The 16,033-nt window shown below is 55.4% G+C and overlaps 1 protein-coding gene across 1 annotated transcript; it reads right to left on the bottom strand.

Annotated features, from left to right (window-relative positions):
- Positions 1–9,059: 9,059 nt before the first annotated feature.
- On the bottom strand, positions 9,060–12,428 carry DUSP9 (dual specificity phosphatase 9). Its single transcript, XM_039219287.1, has 3 exons — positions 12,062–12,428; positions 9,695–10,144; positions 9,060–9,385 (listed from the first exon to the last, which is right to left on the bottom strand). Exons 1-3 carry the CDS (start codon positions 12,426–12,428, stop codon positions 9,060–9,062), a joined length of 1,143 nt encoding a protein of 380 aa, XP_039075218.1.
- Between the last annotated feature and the right edge of the window lie 3,605 nt (positions 12,429–16,033).

The following is a 16,033-nucleotide window of genomic DNA, read 5'->3' as shown; positions in this document are numbered from 1 at the left end:
AGTAAGACAGTCAGGTGCACCATTTAACCTTCAACTTAATTTTTTTAAAAAATATTTTTATTTAATTTTAGGAGAGAGAGAGAGAGACAGCATGAGCAGGGGAGGGTCAGAGAGAGAGGGAGACACAGACTCTGAAATAGGCTCCAGGCTCTGAGCTGGCAGTCAGCACAGAGCCCGACGCGGGGCTCGAACCCACAAACCGCGAGATCATGACCCAAGCGAAAGTCGGACGCTTAACCGACTAAGCCACCCAGGTGCCCCTCAACTTAATTTGTTTAATGTTTATTTACTTTTGACAGAGAGAGAGAGACAGAGCGTGAGCAGGGGAGGGGCAGAGTGGGAGGGACACACAGAATCTGAAGCAGGCTCCAGGCACTGAGTTGTTAGTCCAGAGTCCGACGTGGGGCTCGAACTCTTGAACTGAGAGATCATGACCTGAGTTGAATTTGGCTGCTTAACCAACTGAGCCACCAACCTGCCCCTAACCTTCAACTTTTAAAGGAGACTTTTGCTAGGTATAGAATTTTTGATTGATAGTGTATTTTCCCAGTTCTTTGATTATGTAATTCCACCATCTTTTGGCCTCTGTTGTTTCTGATGAGAAATTAACTGCAGATTTCATTGTCGTTCCATTCTACATGGGTCTTTTTTCTTTTATGGCTTTCAGGATGGATTATCTTTGGCTTTTATCTTTGACTATGAAGTGCCTATGTCTAGCTGTATTTATGTTTTTCTTACTTGGTGTTCATTGGACTTCTTGGGTCTGATTGATGTTTCTCATAAAATTTTGGGTGTTTCTGCCATTATATCTTCAAATGTTTATCTTGCCACTTTTTCTCTCTCTTCTTCAAAGCATCTCATTACACACTTTTTAAAAAAGCTTTTATTTATTTATTTTGAGAGAAAGAGAGAGAGAGAAGGGGAGGGGCAGAGAGAGAGGGGGAGAGAATCCCAAGCAGGCTTCATGCTGTCAGTGCAGAGCCCAACACAGGGCTCAGACTCATGAACCATGAGATCATGACCTGAGCCTAAATCAAGAGCTGGACACTTAACTGACTAAGCCCCCCAGGTGCCCCTGAAAATTGAACACTTGGATAATATTTTCCAGCACTGCTGAATTCTGATATTCCCTTCCCCCCAGACCTTGTTGTTTTTGGTGTGTGTGTGTGTGTGTGTGTGTGTGTGTGTGTGTGTGTTTTATCACTTGTTGGCTTGTTTGTTGTGTAACTTTTCTGGACTAAACCTGTGAAATCTGTCTCCTGCAGTGTGCAGTCACTGGTGTCTGCTTTTTTTTTTTTTTTTTTTTTTTTAATATCCTAGTTTGAAAACGTAAGCCTGGTTTTGTAGGGGCTGTCCCGGTACCTGCCGAGCTTAGTGGCTGTGACCATTGACTGGACGGGAACTGCTAAACCATCTTCGGGCAGCAAGGTCCGTGGGCGCTGCTGGTGGGTGTGTGCAGGGTAGAGGAGTTCTCTGAGTGCTCAAGCAATTTCCAGCGCTGCCTTGGGTTTTCTTTCCGCTGAGTCCTTCGGGGTCTCCTCTGTATGTGTGTGTGGCCTCAAGATAGACCAGGAGCGCACGGGTAGTTTGAGGCCTCTTCGTTCTCTGCTTCACCAGGGATAGGCTTGCTCCACCCACACGCGTAGTCTCAGTCTAGTGGCGCTCAGTTGTCGGCCCTCCCTGGCTGGTGTGACTCCGAGAAGTCACTTCCACTGAGAACACCGCTGGATATAGGGAGTACCCAGCCCCGCGGATGGGGTTAGCCTTCCTCTGCCGAGGCAGGGAGGCTGCGCGTCTGCACCGGCTGCCTTGCCCTCACAGAAGCTGCGTACCAACCCGAGCTGGGAGGGATGGATGCAGTCCTGGGCCAGAATACCAGATTCCCAATGTGCAGCTTCTCACTTTATTCTATAGCTTTTGGTTGATTTCCAGATCATCAAGGTTGTTGTCGTCAATTTTGTCCAACTTTATACTTGTTGTGTTTTTTTTCCCTTAAGTAAACTCTACTCCCAGCATGGGGTTGAACTCACAACCCCAGGATCAAGAGTTGTATGCTCTGCTGCAACTTATGTTGGGTTTTTGGGAGATTATTATTTTAAAAAAAACTTAAAAAAAATTTCTTTTTAAATGTTTTATTTATTTCTAGGAGAGAGAGAGAGACAGCGTGAGCAGGGGAGGGTCAGAGAGAGAGGGAGTCACAGACTGAAACAGGCTCCAGGCTCCGAGCTGGCAGTCAGCACAGAGCCCGACGCGGGGCTCGAACCCACGAACTGCGAGATCATGACCTAAGCGAAAGTCGGACGCTTAACCGACTAAGCCACCCAGGCGCCCCACCCTTAAAAATTTTTTTAACGTTTATTTATTGGGGGGGAGCAGAGCATGACTGGGGGAGGAGCAGAGAGACAGGGAGACACAGAATCTGAAGCCGGCTCCAAGCTCCAAGCTGTCAGCAGAGAGCCTGACGTGGGGCTCGAACTCATAAACTCTGAGATCATGACCTGAGCTGAAGTCAGACGCTTAACCGACTGAGCCACCCAGCCGCTCCTGGAGATCATTTTTTATATCATCACTTGGCCATAGCTGGAAGTCCTGCCTTTTCAATTTTTGGGGGGTTCTTTTATTTAGATGTGTCTCTTATAAATGGCTTATAGTTGGAATTTTAAAAATCCTGTCTTTAACTAGACAATTTAGTCTATATATTTTTCTTAGTGTGTTTGATTAATTTCTAAAATATTACTTGATACTTTATACTTATTCCAACGTTCCTATTTCTTCATTTTTTCTTTATTTTCCTCCTTGACTGCTTTTGGATTGAGATTTTTCCTCACTATTTGAGATTTTTCCACTACTAGTTTGGAAGTAGTACACTCTATAATCTTTTATTAGTTACTCTAGAAAATTTAGCAAGCATATTTATCCTAAGAAAGCTTAAAGTTATTCAATCCCTATATGGCCATGAGGGAGTAACAGGGTCCGGAATTACCCTCCCACCATCCATAACTGGAAAACTTGGCAAGATATGCGAATCAACTGTTTTCAGATGGGGGACCACAGCTGGTGAAGAGCCTGTGGTACCAGAGAGAAAGGAAACAAATTGAGCTCCACCGTGCAGACTTTCTGACTCAAGCAGAACAAAAGGTAAGATGGAGCCCATAATGATAAAAGTCAACCAGTGAAAACAGGCCCAGATGAGTTCCAGCCTCTGGTCTAGCAGGGAAGGGGCTAGGAAGTGGCTACTACTCCCTGCTAGCAACCAGTAAAAAGCTGAAAAGACCGAACCATCAACTCTTAGATCTATCAGGGAAGGGAGGTCCCAGGGCGAACCACTTCGCCAAATGCCGCGGAGATAGACAGCGACAGAGAATCACAGCTTTGCTGGAGCAGAAACCCATGAGTGAGAACAGCGCTGGGGTAGGAGCAGCTGAGGGGTAATTGATGAATCGCTTGAGGCTCAGTGTGGACATGTCTGAGAGTTTAAAAAAAAAAAATCCGGGGGGGCAATCTTAGGGAGGCCCCGACACTTTTATAAATCTTATCTCCAGGAGTCCTACCAGGTTCGCACAGTGAGGACCGGAGAAAAATATCACGCTTCTGGCAGCGGGAGGGGGAAAGTAGACATTTTGAAATACACCGGATTTGCTATGACACCGTTCTCACTCCGGCTGCCCTCGAGACAAGCTTCTGCACCAGCTGCTGGGGGCGCGCAGGAGGCTACCTGAAGGCAGATCCCCGGCCCGGCCCCTCCAGCTGGCCTGGCCCGCCTTCTCCCCGCACTGGGGTTTGCGTCTGCTCCTATCAGGCGCTCCTGCACAGCGCTCCCTCTGGACTGCTCCCTTTAGAACGTTTAAAAACTGTGCTTTTAAAACTTTGCTATTTTTGTTAGGCCGTTCCAATGTAAGTAAAATCTGTGTGCAAGCTAACCAAATGCAGCTTCAGGGCAAATCCAGGAGCCGTGCCCCCAACCAGATCACTGCCCCTTAGGCCTTCCAAGAGAAACAATTCTGGAGCATTAAGCATTCTATGCCTCCTTTATTATTTTATTCTATCTATCTATCTATCATCTATCTATCTATCTATCTATCTATCTATCTATCTATCTATCTATCTATCATCTATCTATCTTCCATTTAAATCCAAGTTAGTTAACATATAGTGTAATAATAACTTCAGGAATCGAATTTAGTGCGTCATCACTTGCACATAACACCCAGTGCGCATCCCAACAAGTGTCCTCCTTAATGCCCCTCACCCATCTAGCCCATCCCCCCACCCAAAACTCCTCCAGCACCCCTCAGTTTGTTCTCTGTATTTAAGACTCTCTTACGGTTTGTTCCCTTCCTTGTTTTTATGTTATTTTGCTTCCCTTCCCTTATGTTCATCTGTTGTTTCTTAAGTGTTCACTTATTTATTTTGAGAGAAAGAGAGTGAGCGATCAGGGGAGGTCGAGAGAGAGGGAGAGAGAGAGAATCCCAAACAGGCTCCATGCTGTCAGCGCAGAGCCCGCTGTGGGGCTCGAACCCATGAACCGTGAGATCATGACTTGAGCCGAAACCAAGAGTCGGGTGATTAACTGACTGAGCCACCCAGGCGCCCCTGTTCATCTGTTTTGTATCTTAAATTCCACATGTGAGTGAAATCATAGGATATGTGTCTTTCTCTGAGTGGCTTATTTCACTTAGCATAATACCCTCTAGTCCCATCCACGTTGCAAATGGGAAGATTTCATTCTTTTTGATGGCCGAGTACTATTCCATAGTATATCTTCTTTACCCATTCATCAGTTGATGGACATTTGGGCGCTTTCCATACTTTGGCTATTGTTGATAGTGCCGCTTTAAACATTGAGATGCATGTGACCCTTTGAATCAGCAGTCTTGTATCCTTTCGATAAATACCTGATAGTGCAATTGCTGGGTCGGAGTTTAGTTCCATTTTTAATTTTTTGAGGAACCTCCATACTGTTTTCCAGACTGGCTGCACCAGTTTGCATTCTCACCAGCAGTGCAAAATGGTTCCTCTTTCTCTGCATCCTCACCAACATCTGTTGTTGCCTGAGTTGTTAATTTTAGCCATTCTGACAGGTGTGGAGTGGTTTTGATCTGCATTTCCTTGATGATGAGAGATGTTGAGCATCTTTTCATGTGTCTGTTAGCCTTCTGGATGTCTTCTTGAGTGTCTGTTCATGTCTTTCGCCCATCTCTTCACTGGGTTATTTGGGTTTTTTTGGTGTTGAGGGTTTTTAAAATTTTTAATGTTTATTTTTGAGAGAGAGACAGAGACAGAGACAGAGAGAGACAGGGCATGAGTGGGGGAGGGGCAGAGAGAGGGAGACACAGGATCTGAAGCAGGCTCCAGGCCCTGAACTGTCAGCACAGAGCCTGATGTGGGGCTCTAACTCACCAACCATGAGATTATGACCTGAGCTAAAGTCGGCACTCAACCGATTGAGCCACCCAGGTGCCCTGGTGTTGAGGTTACTAAGTTCTTTATAGATTTTGTATACTAACCCTTTATCTGATATGCCATTTGCAAGTACCTTCTCCCATTCGGTCGGTGCCTTTTAGTTTTGCTGATTGTTTCCTTCACTGGGCAGAAGCTTTTTATCTAGATGAGGTCCGAACAGTTCATTTTTGCTTTTATTTCCCTTGCCTCTGGAGACGTGTCGAGTACGAAGTTGCTGGAGCTGAGGTCAAAGAGGTTGTTGCCTGTTTTTTTCTGTAGGATTTTGATGGCTTCCTTTCTTACCTGTAGATCTTTCACTCATTTTCAATTTATTTTTGTGTCTGGTGTAATTGGTCCAGGTTCATTCTTATGCATGTCACTGTCCAGTTTTCCCAACACCATTTGCTGAAGACACTGTCTTTTTTTTTTTTCATTGGATACTTTTTCCTGCTTCGTCAAAGATTCATTGGCCATACGTTTGTGGGTCCATTTCTGGGCTCTCCATTCTGTTCCACTGATCTGAGTGTTTTTGGGCCAGTACCATACTGTCTTGATGATTACAGCTTTGTAATACAGCTTGAAGCCTGGGATTGCGATCCCTCCAGCTTTGGTTTTCTTTTTCGGGATTGCTTTGGCTATTTGGGGTCTTTCTTGGTTCCATACAAATTTTAGGATTGTTTGTTCTAGCTCTGTGCAAAATGCTGGTGGTATTTTTGGTGTTATTTTGACAGGGATTGCTATGCCTAGATCCTTTAAATTAAAATCTCAGCTTGGGGCTCTAAATTCTCGTGGGCAAAATTTCCCTTCCCCCCCCCCACTTCTACCCAGGTCCAAGGTCAAAATAAACAATATCCTCACCTCTTTTGGTGGGGTATTTCTCTTTTTGATCACCAATTGTAGTAGTTTTCTGCTGCTGTGGTGTCAAATTGCCACAAAGTTAGTGGTTTTGAACAGCAAAACTGTATTATCTTACAGCTCTGGAGGTCAGAAATCCCAACGGAGACCTCACTGAGCTAAGCTCAAGGTGTCAGCAGGGCTGTGTTCCTTCAGGAGACGCGGGGGAAGAACCTGTTGTTGTTTTGCCTTTTCCGGCTTCCGAGGCCACCTGCATTCCTTGGCTTGCAGCCCCTTTGTCCGTTTTTGAAGCCAGCAGTGCAGCCTCTGTCCCGTGTCTCTGTGGCTCTGGCCCGTGTTTCCATGATCACATGTCTTGTCCCTCCCCTGCAGCCCTCTTTGCTTTATAAAGACGCATAGGATGGCGTTCGGGACCCCCCCCCCCCAGACATTCCAGGACAGCCTCCCCGTCTCAAGATCCATGACTTAATCACACCCGCAGCGTCCTTTTTGCCATGTGAGGTAACATACCCACAGGGGCCCGGGATTCGGATGGGGCCATCTTAGGGGGCTGGCATTCTGTGAACTGCGCTTACTGACAGCATTGCCCTTCAAGAGTACTGGCTTTATGTGGGGGCCCAGGCATCACCTCCTGGCTCCCACGGGTGGCGTCCGGGTAGCTATAGGGAGAGGGTGTCCGAGGGGGAGGGTGGCCTGGGTTCCTATTTCCTGGGTGTAGACGTTCCCAGGACAGGAGCTGATTCAGCAGCTATCTCACTCCTCCGGACTCAAGGGCCCTCGTTGTTTCTGACCTTAGAGCCTTTATCTTATTTTCCCACCAGTTCAGCCATTCATTCAAACGGGTTCAGGGGCTCTGGTGCAGGAGGGTTTGTGTGGACACACGGCCCCCACTGCGCACGAAGTCTTCACTATGGCTTCCTGCCCTGTCTCCGTGGCTGGGAGTCATGGCCTTGTCAGGAGCACTGCAGCGGTTCCAGAGCTGAGGCCAGGGAGCCGGGGAGGAGCCGGCCTCCTTTGTCACTTCAGGGGCCCAGCGGCCTCTGTGCGTTCTCCCGGCCTGCATCCTGGGCCTCTGCAGTCCGAGGACCAAACTCCACACTGTGTCAGCCACAGGGCCACGAATCTGCCCCATCCCTGCACAGCTCATGTCCTTCTGTGGTCCCCGTCGCCTCGCACTGAGGCTTGGCTCGGACTCCGCACCGTGTCTTGGGGCTCAGGTGCCAAACCCTGTGGTCACTGCTGGGTCCCCACTCCCCTGCCCTGCGCACAGCTCCGGGCACCCAGCACCATTGGGTCTGTTGTTTAGTGTCTTCCCTCTCTGCTCCGCCGGGAAGTCGGCTCTGACTGGCAGGCATCTTTGGCTCACTGCTGCGTCCCAGTCCCTAGTGGCACGTGGCCCAGAGCCGAGGCGCCATGGGTCGTGAGTGAATGGGCAGTTCGTCAGGAGGTTGGGCCAACAGGCTGAGTGGGTGCGAGATGGGAAATAACGCCATGGGGGTGGGGTGGCGCTCAAGTCCCCAACCAGCGCAGCAGCACCCAGCTGGGGGGGCATGACGCCTCCCTCCCCACCTTCCCTCAAACCCTGCAGGGTGCTCCGGAAGCAGCTCTCTCTCTCTGTTCAGTATCTTACATAAACTGTTTATTCAAGAACAATTCAAGAAAGCAACTGTGGTGTGGATTCCCAAGGGTGAGATGGACGGTGCCTCAGCCAGGACTCCCGGGCCCGGCGGGGAAGCAGGCTGCTGTGCGGGTGTGAGCACTGACACGTGGACACACGCGTGCGCGCCGCCCACGAAGGGTGCGCACCGCCATGAATGACTCTGTATATGCAGTTTGGCCCCTTCCCCGCCCCCCCTCCCCCAACCAACCGTGGCTATGTGGGACCCGCCGAAGCAAAATCCAGGCCTTCTTCTTCCCCTTCCCTGCCCCCAGCTCTTGCTCCGAGACCCCCATCTCCTGTGGCAGCACTTTGACCACCCTCACTCACAAAGAGCCCCACTGATCCCGTTAAGACATCTGGGGGAAGAGGGAAAAAAAGCATCTTTTCAAACGTCAAGTGGATAAACAGGGCGCCAGATGTATGGCCAGGAACCCGCTCGGCAGCTCCTGGGCCAGGGCCCTCCCCTGTGGTGCCCAGCAAGGAGCCGCCCAGAGAGGGGCTGTCCAGGGCACCTCCAAGCCCTCAGCCCCAGACGCCTAAACCTTTGGCAGCGAAGCAGGGAGGTGACTACACTGGTGGTGAACCCCTCCACATAAACCACCCTCTGGGGACAGGGATGGACTGGGAGCGGGTCCCTGCAGCGAATGAGTTGGCCAGGGCGGGCACACGCCCCTTCTGAAGGGGGAAGCCACAGGAAGGCTCCAGGCCCAGGAAGAGGCAGCCACTTGGAATGGTCCCTTGGAATGGGAATCCCCCCAACCCCACCCCCGAAAGAAAAAAAGTAACAGTCGCAGAAGAGGCAGGTTCTGGAGCGTGGTTCCGCCCCCGAAAGCGGCGCGGGTCAGGCTGGTGGCCCCGGGTCCTGCTTATAGGCACATTTAATCGGATTCCCGCGGATGGTTAAAGTGGGTAGGACAGGTCTCTCCCCGAGGCCACCCTGGAGGGGCTCCTGGCTCTGGCCTCTTCCCCACAGCCCTCCCATGAGGTATTGCGCTCTCCCCCTTCCCCAACTCCCTGCATCCCCCTTCTGCCTCCCCCCCAACCCCTCCCCGCCGCACATGGGTGGTCAGGGACACCCATGGGGCGGGGGTGGAGTGGGGCCCTATGTGGGGTCCAGCTCAAAGACACCATCGCTGGTGGGGGTGGTGAAGAAGGAGGGTGGGTCGGAGGCAGCAGACTCCTGCCCCCCGCTGCTGCGCTCGCGGGCGCGCCTCTCCTCCAGCCGCAGGCTCCGCTCGAAGTCCAGCAGCTGCCCCATGAAGTTGAAGTTGGGTGAGATGTTAGACTTCTTCCGTTTGACCAGGTCGTAGGCATCGTTGAGTGAGAGGTGGCGCTTCTGCATGAGGTAGGCCACGGTGACGGTGACAGAGCGGCTGACGCCTGCCAGGCAGTGAACGAGCACCCCGCAGTTCTGGGACAAGGCCTCATCTAGATGGGGGCAAAGTGGGGGTCAGTGTGATGTGCAGGCCCCGCTCCGCCCTCTGGGAGCCAGACGGCTCTGGCCAGGGTTGGCCTGGGAGCCCTGTCCTGCCTGACGGGTCCAGGGGCTTTCGCTGGTGGCCTCCGGGAGCCGGCGTCTGCACTGGCCGCCCCCAGAGGCGCTGTTCCAGTTTTGCTTTCTGCAGATGGCAGCTAAGTGCATCATGCGGCCCTCATAGGGGAGTGAGAGAGGCCAGGATCCAGGCTTGGGGAGGGCAGGGGGAGGGAGGAAGGTGGGGGGGGCTGGAGCAGACTCACCAATGAACGAGATGGCCTCAGGAAAAAACTGGGACAGGTTCTGGCTCCAGTGGTCTGAGATGGGGATCTGCTTGTAGTGAAACTCGCCGTTCTTCTCGAAGAGGTTAGGCAGGTTGGGGGTGACGTTGAGGATGTAGCGGATGCCCAGCTTGGCCAAGCTCTCCACGTTGGCCGAATCCCGGGCACTGCCCAGGTAGAGGTTGGGCAGGATCTGGACAGGGAAGGACGGCAGCAGCGCCCCTGGGGGCGGCGTGGCACCCTCTGAATCCAGGCCACAGCTCATGGAGTCGCGGTCAGGCTCGGATTCTGCATCAGAGTAGTCAGAGCCCAGGCACAGGCCACCCAGCCCCACCACTGGGCTGGGCGCTGGGGCCGTGCTTGGGCCACCACGGCTGCTGACGCTGGTCTCACACAGGTGGGGGCACTCGGCCTGGAATCTGCTGAAGCCACCTGGGAGGGGACAGGGGGACAGTCCTGTTGATCTGGCCATCTGGGCAGCCAAGCACCCCTGGCTGCGATATGGAAATGACCCGAGACGACTCCAACACCGGAGGGGGCTCGCACAGGTCCCCAGAGGGAACTCAAAACAGCAACGTGGGGTGCCTGGGTGGCTCAGCTGGTTAAGCGTCCGACTTCGGCTCAGGTCATGATGTCATGGTTCGATTCATGAGTTTGAGCCCCGTGTCACACTCTCTACTGTCACTGCAGAGCCTGCTTGGGATTCTCGGTTTCCCTCTCTCTCTGCTCCTCCGGCACTCGTGTGTGTGAGCGTGAGTGTGTGTGTGTGTGTGTGTGTGTGCGCGCGCGCGCACATGCTCTCTCTCTTTCTCTCAAAATGAATAAATAAACATTAAAAACAAAAGTCAGCAACCTGATCTATACTGGTGTCCCCGTGTGGCACAATATGGGTTGCCTGACCATGTTTGCTCAGCACTGTTGGCTATTCCTCCGGACAGCAAGTGCCCACTGCTGCTGGGGGTGCAAGATTCTGGGCCAGGCCGAGCCACCCACAGGGGATCTTACAGCCCTGGGGCCAGTGTGAGGCACGCATGAGGACTCAGCAGCCTAGATGTGCTGCCGGCGTTGGGGACGACAACCACTGTCATTTAAAGACACAAGGTTCAGGGGCACCTGGGTGGCTCAGCTGGTTAAGCGTCCGGCTTCGACTCTGGTCATGATCTCACAGTTCGTGGGTTTGAGCCCCGCGTTGGGCTCTGTGCTGACAGCCAGCTCAGGGCCTGGAGCCTGTTTCGGGTTCTGTGTCTCCCTCTCTCTCTGACCGTCCCCTGCTCACACACTCTCTCTCTCTCTCTCAGAAATAAATAAAAAAACATTAAAAAACAGATGAAAGGTTCAGGGGCGCCTGGGTGGCTCAGGTGGTTAAGCATCCGAATTCAGCTCAGGTCATGATCTCATGGTTTGTGAGTACGAGCTCCGCGTTGGGCTGTGTGCTGACAGCTCAGAGCCTGGAGCCTGCTTGGGATTCTGTGTCTCCCTCTCTCTCTGACCCTTCCCTGCTCACACTGTCTCTCTCTCTCTGTCAAAAAATAGATAAACATTTAAAAAAAAATTTTTAAAAGAGGGAAGGCTCAGATGTGAGTTATCTTCCTGGGTGCCCCCCTATCCAGCTTAACCAGGAGCACCCCAAGAGGCAGGAGCCTGGGAGAGAGCACATCATTCCAACGGGATCAGTTCCAAGTTCCAAGAAGCGAGCATCTCGTTCAAGTACAGGTAACTATTTTCCCCGGCTAGGTGTGGGGTGTGGACAGCCAACACTTGATAAGTTTCTGTATCCCCAGGCATTCAGAAAGGAGCAAGGGACGACAGTCCCATGACCTGCCTTGATGGGGAGGTGGGGAGCTGTAGGTTTGTGGGAACCCTGTCCCTACCCTGAGCTAACCGGCCTGTGTCAGCCTATCCCTCTCCACCCCCAGCCGTGACCGTGCTTCCTCCTGCCTTCATCGCTTCTCTTTCTCTCCCCAAGTCGGAGTCTCCCAGAGCGGGATTTGTCATCCTGTGGCCCCTGACTCCTTTGCCCACGGGGGTGGGGGGGGGGTGGGGGGGGCTGGTGATATCCTCCCTGGGAAATTGGGAGCCTGCACTTGGTACTCCATTTTCGAGCATCTTCTGAACCAGGGCGGGTCAGCCCGGTTCTCCCCATTTTCCAGACTCACAAACTGGGGCTCTCCACGGTGAAGGGCTTGCTCAGGGGACGGGGGACTGTCACCTCCACTCTAGGTAAAATACGGCAGGGCTTGCCCAAGGACAAATGAATTAGGAGTCCCCTTGGAAGCTGTGGCCCTGCCTGCCTCCAGGGGCCCAGGGTCCTTCCCAGGCCGGTTCCCCTGCGCCAGCGCCCGCACGTACCCTGTAGGTAGTATGCCAGGTAGCCTTCTTCTCGCAGCTTCTGGAGCAGGGTGCCCAGCACCGAATCGGCCTCCCACTCCTCGGCCTCCGCCTCCCCGCGCCGGTGCCGGCCCCCGCCCTGGTCGTACAGGAGCACCGGGGCGGGCGGGGGCGGCTGCAGCGGCGGCCCCGGCAGGAGCGCGCGAACCGACAGGCTCCCCCGCCGCAGGCGGCGCAGCAGCAGCGCCGGCAGGGCCACGCTCAGCGCCCCGCCGATGCGCGCCGACTCGTACAGCTCGCGGCTTCGGCAGTCAAGGAGCAGCAGCCGAGGCCGCGGGGGCGACAGCTCCCTGCGCAGCCACAGGCACGAACGGCCCAGACCCTCCATGGGCGCGCGGCTCCCGGCCCGTCCGACCGCTGGCGCTGCGGAGAGAGGGAAGGCGCGCGGCGTGAGCTCGCGTCCCCCGCGCCCCGCCGCCAAGGGGCCGAGACGGGAAGCCGACCCCGTATCCTTAGGGCGGGCGCCCAGAGCCCCCGCAGGGACACCCCTCCACCACCAGTTGCTCTTCTCGCGCCCCCTCCCACGGTGACGAGGCGCGGAAAGGCGCCTCGAGCCCTCGGAGGAAAACGCCCGGCGCGCGGCCCGCTCCTGGAAGGGAAGCGGGAGAGGTCCTTCAGGAGAGGAAGGCCGGGCGTCCGACGGGCTCTCTGAGAGCCGCGCGTCCTTTCCCGGCCCCTTCTGGGCAGCCCGAGGCTCCGGCCACCACCCGCGGCACAGCCCTTCCCCCGGCTCTCGCTCAGCCTGCCTGCAATCACTCCCCAAGTTCGAGCTTCCGAGTTTGGGGGTGTGTGCACCGTGAGAGGCGGGCGCGGGGAGCAGAGGTGGCGCCGAAGTGATGGGCCTCAGCCGGCCTCCTCGGAGCTGACCGGCCCTGGTGGCGCCCGGGAGGAGGAAACAGGAGGCCAGAGACCTGGCGCGTGATCGGGCGGCGGGCTGCCGCGGGCAGACGTCCGAGCCAAAGCCAGCGCGCGACGCGGGACGCAGTCCCCCCCGGCAGGGCGTCCCCGGGCCGGGCCTCCGGGGAAGAAGGCGGGGTGGCGAAGCAGGCGCGCACGTGGAGGCTGAGTCCCGCGCAGCTCTCCAGCCGGCAGCTTCCTGGCAGCGGGACCCAGCTTCCACCTTGGAAGCCGCTGCCTTTGGACGTGGAGTTGCCGTTTGGAGGGGCGGGGCAGCGGGGGCGGGCTCAGGGGGGCCTGCGAGCCAACGGGTGCCCGCGAAGCAGTCGGGTGGGCCCCCAAGTGGCGCGCTGAGCGGGGGGCTCCAACCGAGGCGGGACAGGGCCGGGGCAGAGGCCAAGGGCATGTCAGGGGCCCAGCAGGTGACCAGCCTCAGTTCTGCCCAGCGCCAGTCAGCAACTGGAGACAGGGGGAGGGGTAGGAATAAGAGCCCAGTGCCCCTGCCCCCGAAGCTGCCGCCCAGCCCTACTCACTCGTTGACCCTGGACCATCATGTCCTCTGACTGAACTTTAGAGACCCCATCTATATAATGGGCTCATCACAGCCACCACCTGGGGTACTGTCGGATGCCACTGAAATCATGGAGAGGAGGAGGAAGCAAGACCCGAAACCCACTGCTGTCTCCTGGCCCCAAACTCTGCCCAAGGGCTAGGAGGGCACATAACAGCTTCTGGGTAGCCTCCCCCCTCCCTGGCTTCCCTCACACATGGCCCTGGGCACCCAGGAGCTGTGAGCCCCCAGGCCGAACCTGAGGTGCTCTGCTTGTAACCACGTCGAGGTCCCAGGAGTCATCCCCGGTGTCTCCCTCTGCCTCCTCCCTGGCCCAGAGCCACGTACTTTCTACTTAAATTCATTTCTTAACACCTGTACTCTGCCCCCTGCTCCCTGCAGTGAGGGCTTGCGCTGGCCAACTCTTGACCAGGTCCCCGTCACAGCCCCTGAAGCCCTCTCTCCCTGCCTCCACCACCCTCCGCTCTGCCCTGCACCACATCATCTGTTTGTCAAAGGCTGGGGGCCTCCATACCTTCCATGGACCCAGGATGACAAACAGGCAGCACACACAGGGTCCCTGCTCGCACAGCACTCCCAGCTTAGCCACACGGGTCAGTAATAGAGAGGGAGACTGAACAAGATAACGCAGAGTGTGATAAGTGTCCCTTCCCTGCTTAAAACCCATCGAAAGCAAACAGCAGAGTTGAAGGAAAATGTACAGCAGATAAGATAATGCTCATACAAATTAATCAAAAGGTTAAGACTCCGGTAAATGGGCAAGGAACCAGAAAAGACCGCATGAGGGAAGAAACACAACTGGATACAGGACCTCAGGTATGGAGGGAAGGCAAATTCAAAAAAAAAAACAGGTGACAGGAGGAAACAAGGTAACACTTCCCACCTAGTACATTGGTAAAATGTTCTCAAAATGAGTACACCCAGTGCTGCCAGGGTGCTGGGAAATCAGCCTGCTCCTCTATTGCTGGTTGCTGGAGGATTCTCTATTTGCACGGCCCTTCTGGAAATTAGTTTGGTAATATGCATCCGGAGCTAGGAAGAAATCCACACCCTCTGGCCATTTCTGGGAATCTGTCCCAAGGATCTAAGTAAAAGAAGGCAGAGCTATGCACCCGGGATGGGCACCACAAGATGGGCAACAAAGGCTGCCAGGACGCAAAACCCCTAGAAGGCTGACGCTTCGGATAATTAAGTTCAGTGCCACACAGGAAGATGAGAAAACCCAGGAAGTACTACTAGGGAGAGGACAGGTTGCATGCAGCTAGGCCCCCGAAGGGGCCTCCAGTGTCCCTCTCCTTCCTTCCCTCCCAGGCCCAGCGGGCTGTCAGCCTGGGACTCCTCTCTGGCTACAGCCCACTGCGTCCTGGCCTCTGGGATGAGTCCCGTTGCCTGCATCCGGAGATTCAGGGGCCTTAGGGAGCTGGGCTGTGCCCTCCCGCTCCCCAGCCCAGGCCTGCCTCCCTCTGCAGCCTGTTCAGATTCTGCTCCTTTTCCAGACCTCCCCCCTGCCAAGGCGCCCTCCCTGAGCGGCCTTCCTGTAGCTTCCTTCGACTGCGCCCCAGGCCCAAGGCCCCTGAGGCAGCAAAGCCGACTGCGCCCCAGGCCCAAGGCCCCCAAGGCGGCAAAGCCGGAGGGCTGCAGATTCGGAGGCTGTGGCCAGAGGGGGATCCATGCACTCCCCCTCCCCCACTTGTGTGCGCTGCTCCAGGGCAGGGGCTCTGTCTTCTGTCCGGTCCTTTCCCTCACATCCTAGCTCCCAGAGGCAGGGGTGGGCTGCCCCCGGGACATGGGCCTCAAGCCCCTGCAGCTGGAGGGGAGGGGGACTCTGAGGCAGGCCAGGCTGAAACCACCAAGGCCTTCTGCGGTGTGCCCGCTGGAGTGCCTGGCTCAGCTGACTTGTGGGCAGCGGCAATGCTTGACCCGGAGGTGGAGGGGTGTGGGCGGCCAGCCACTCTGTCATGGGGAGTCAGTGTGGCTGGACAGAGAGTTGCCGACCCCTTGGGAGGTAGGAGCTTCGGAGGTGCCCAGGCATGCTTTTTGGAGAGGGATCCCTGGAGGAGGTGAGGGGAGCCTGGCTGGAAAGAGGAGGTGGGGGCGGCCTGGGGGGTGGGAGGCAACGTCAGCACTGGTGAAGGGAGAGGAAGCTTGGCTCCAAGAAGCTCTCCCGGAGTAGGGTTGTGCCCGAGCCTGTGGCTCCCAGCGCCTGAAGAGTGGCTCCCCTGCGCCTCGCTCCGGACCGCTGCTGGCAAGCCCACCAACCAGAAGAAAACGATCGGGAGGAAGGGCCGTGTTCAATCTCGCAAGTGAGCACTCGGTGCCCGGCGCCAGCAGCGCCCGCTGCGCCAGCAGCAGGACCAAATGGAACCTGTTGCCACCTCCGCACTGCGGGGCTGAGCGCAGCCAAGCCCCCCCACCCCCGACCCTGGCCGGGCCCGCCCGCACTCGGGGCTCCCCGTAGCACCTGC

Source organism: Hyaena hyaena, unplaced genomic scaffold, assembly GCF_003009895.1.
Source record: "Hyaena hyaena isolate Hyena2069 unplaced genomic scaffold, ASM300989v1 scaffold_808, whole genome shotgun sequence".
Classification (NCBI taxonomy): Eukaryota; Metazoa; Chordata; class Mammalia; order Carnivora; family Hyaenidae; genus Hyaena; species Hyaena hyaena.
The sequence above is the reverse complement of the archived record's forward strand: the minus strand, read 5'-3'. Positions and strand labels throughout refer to the sequence as shown.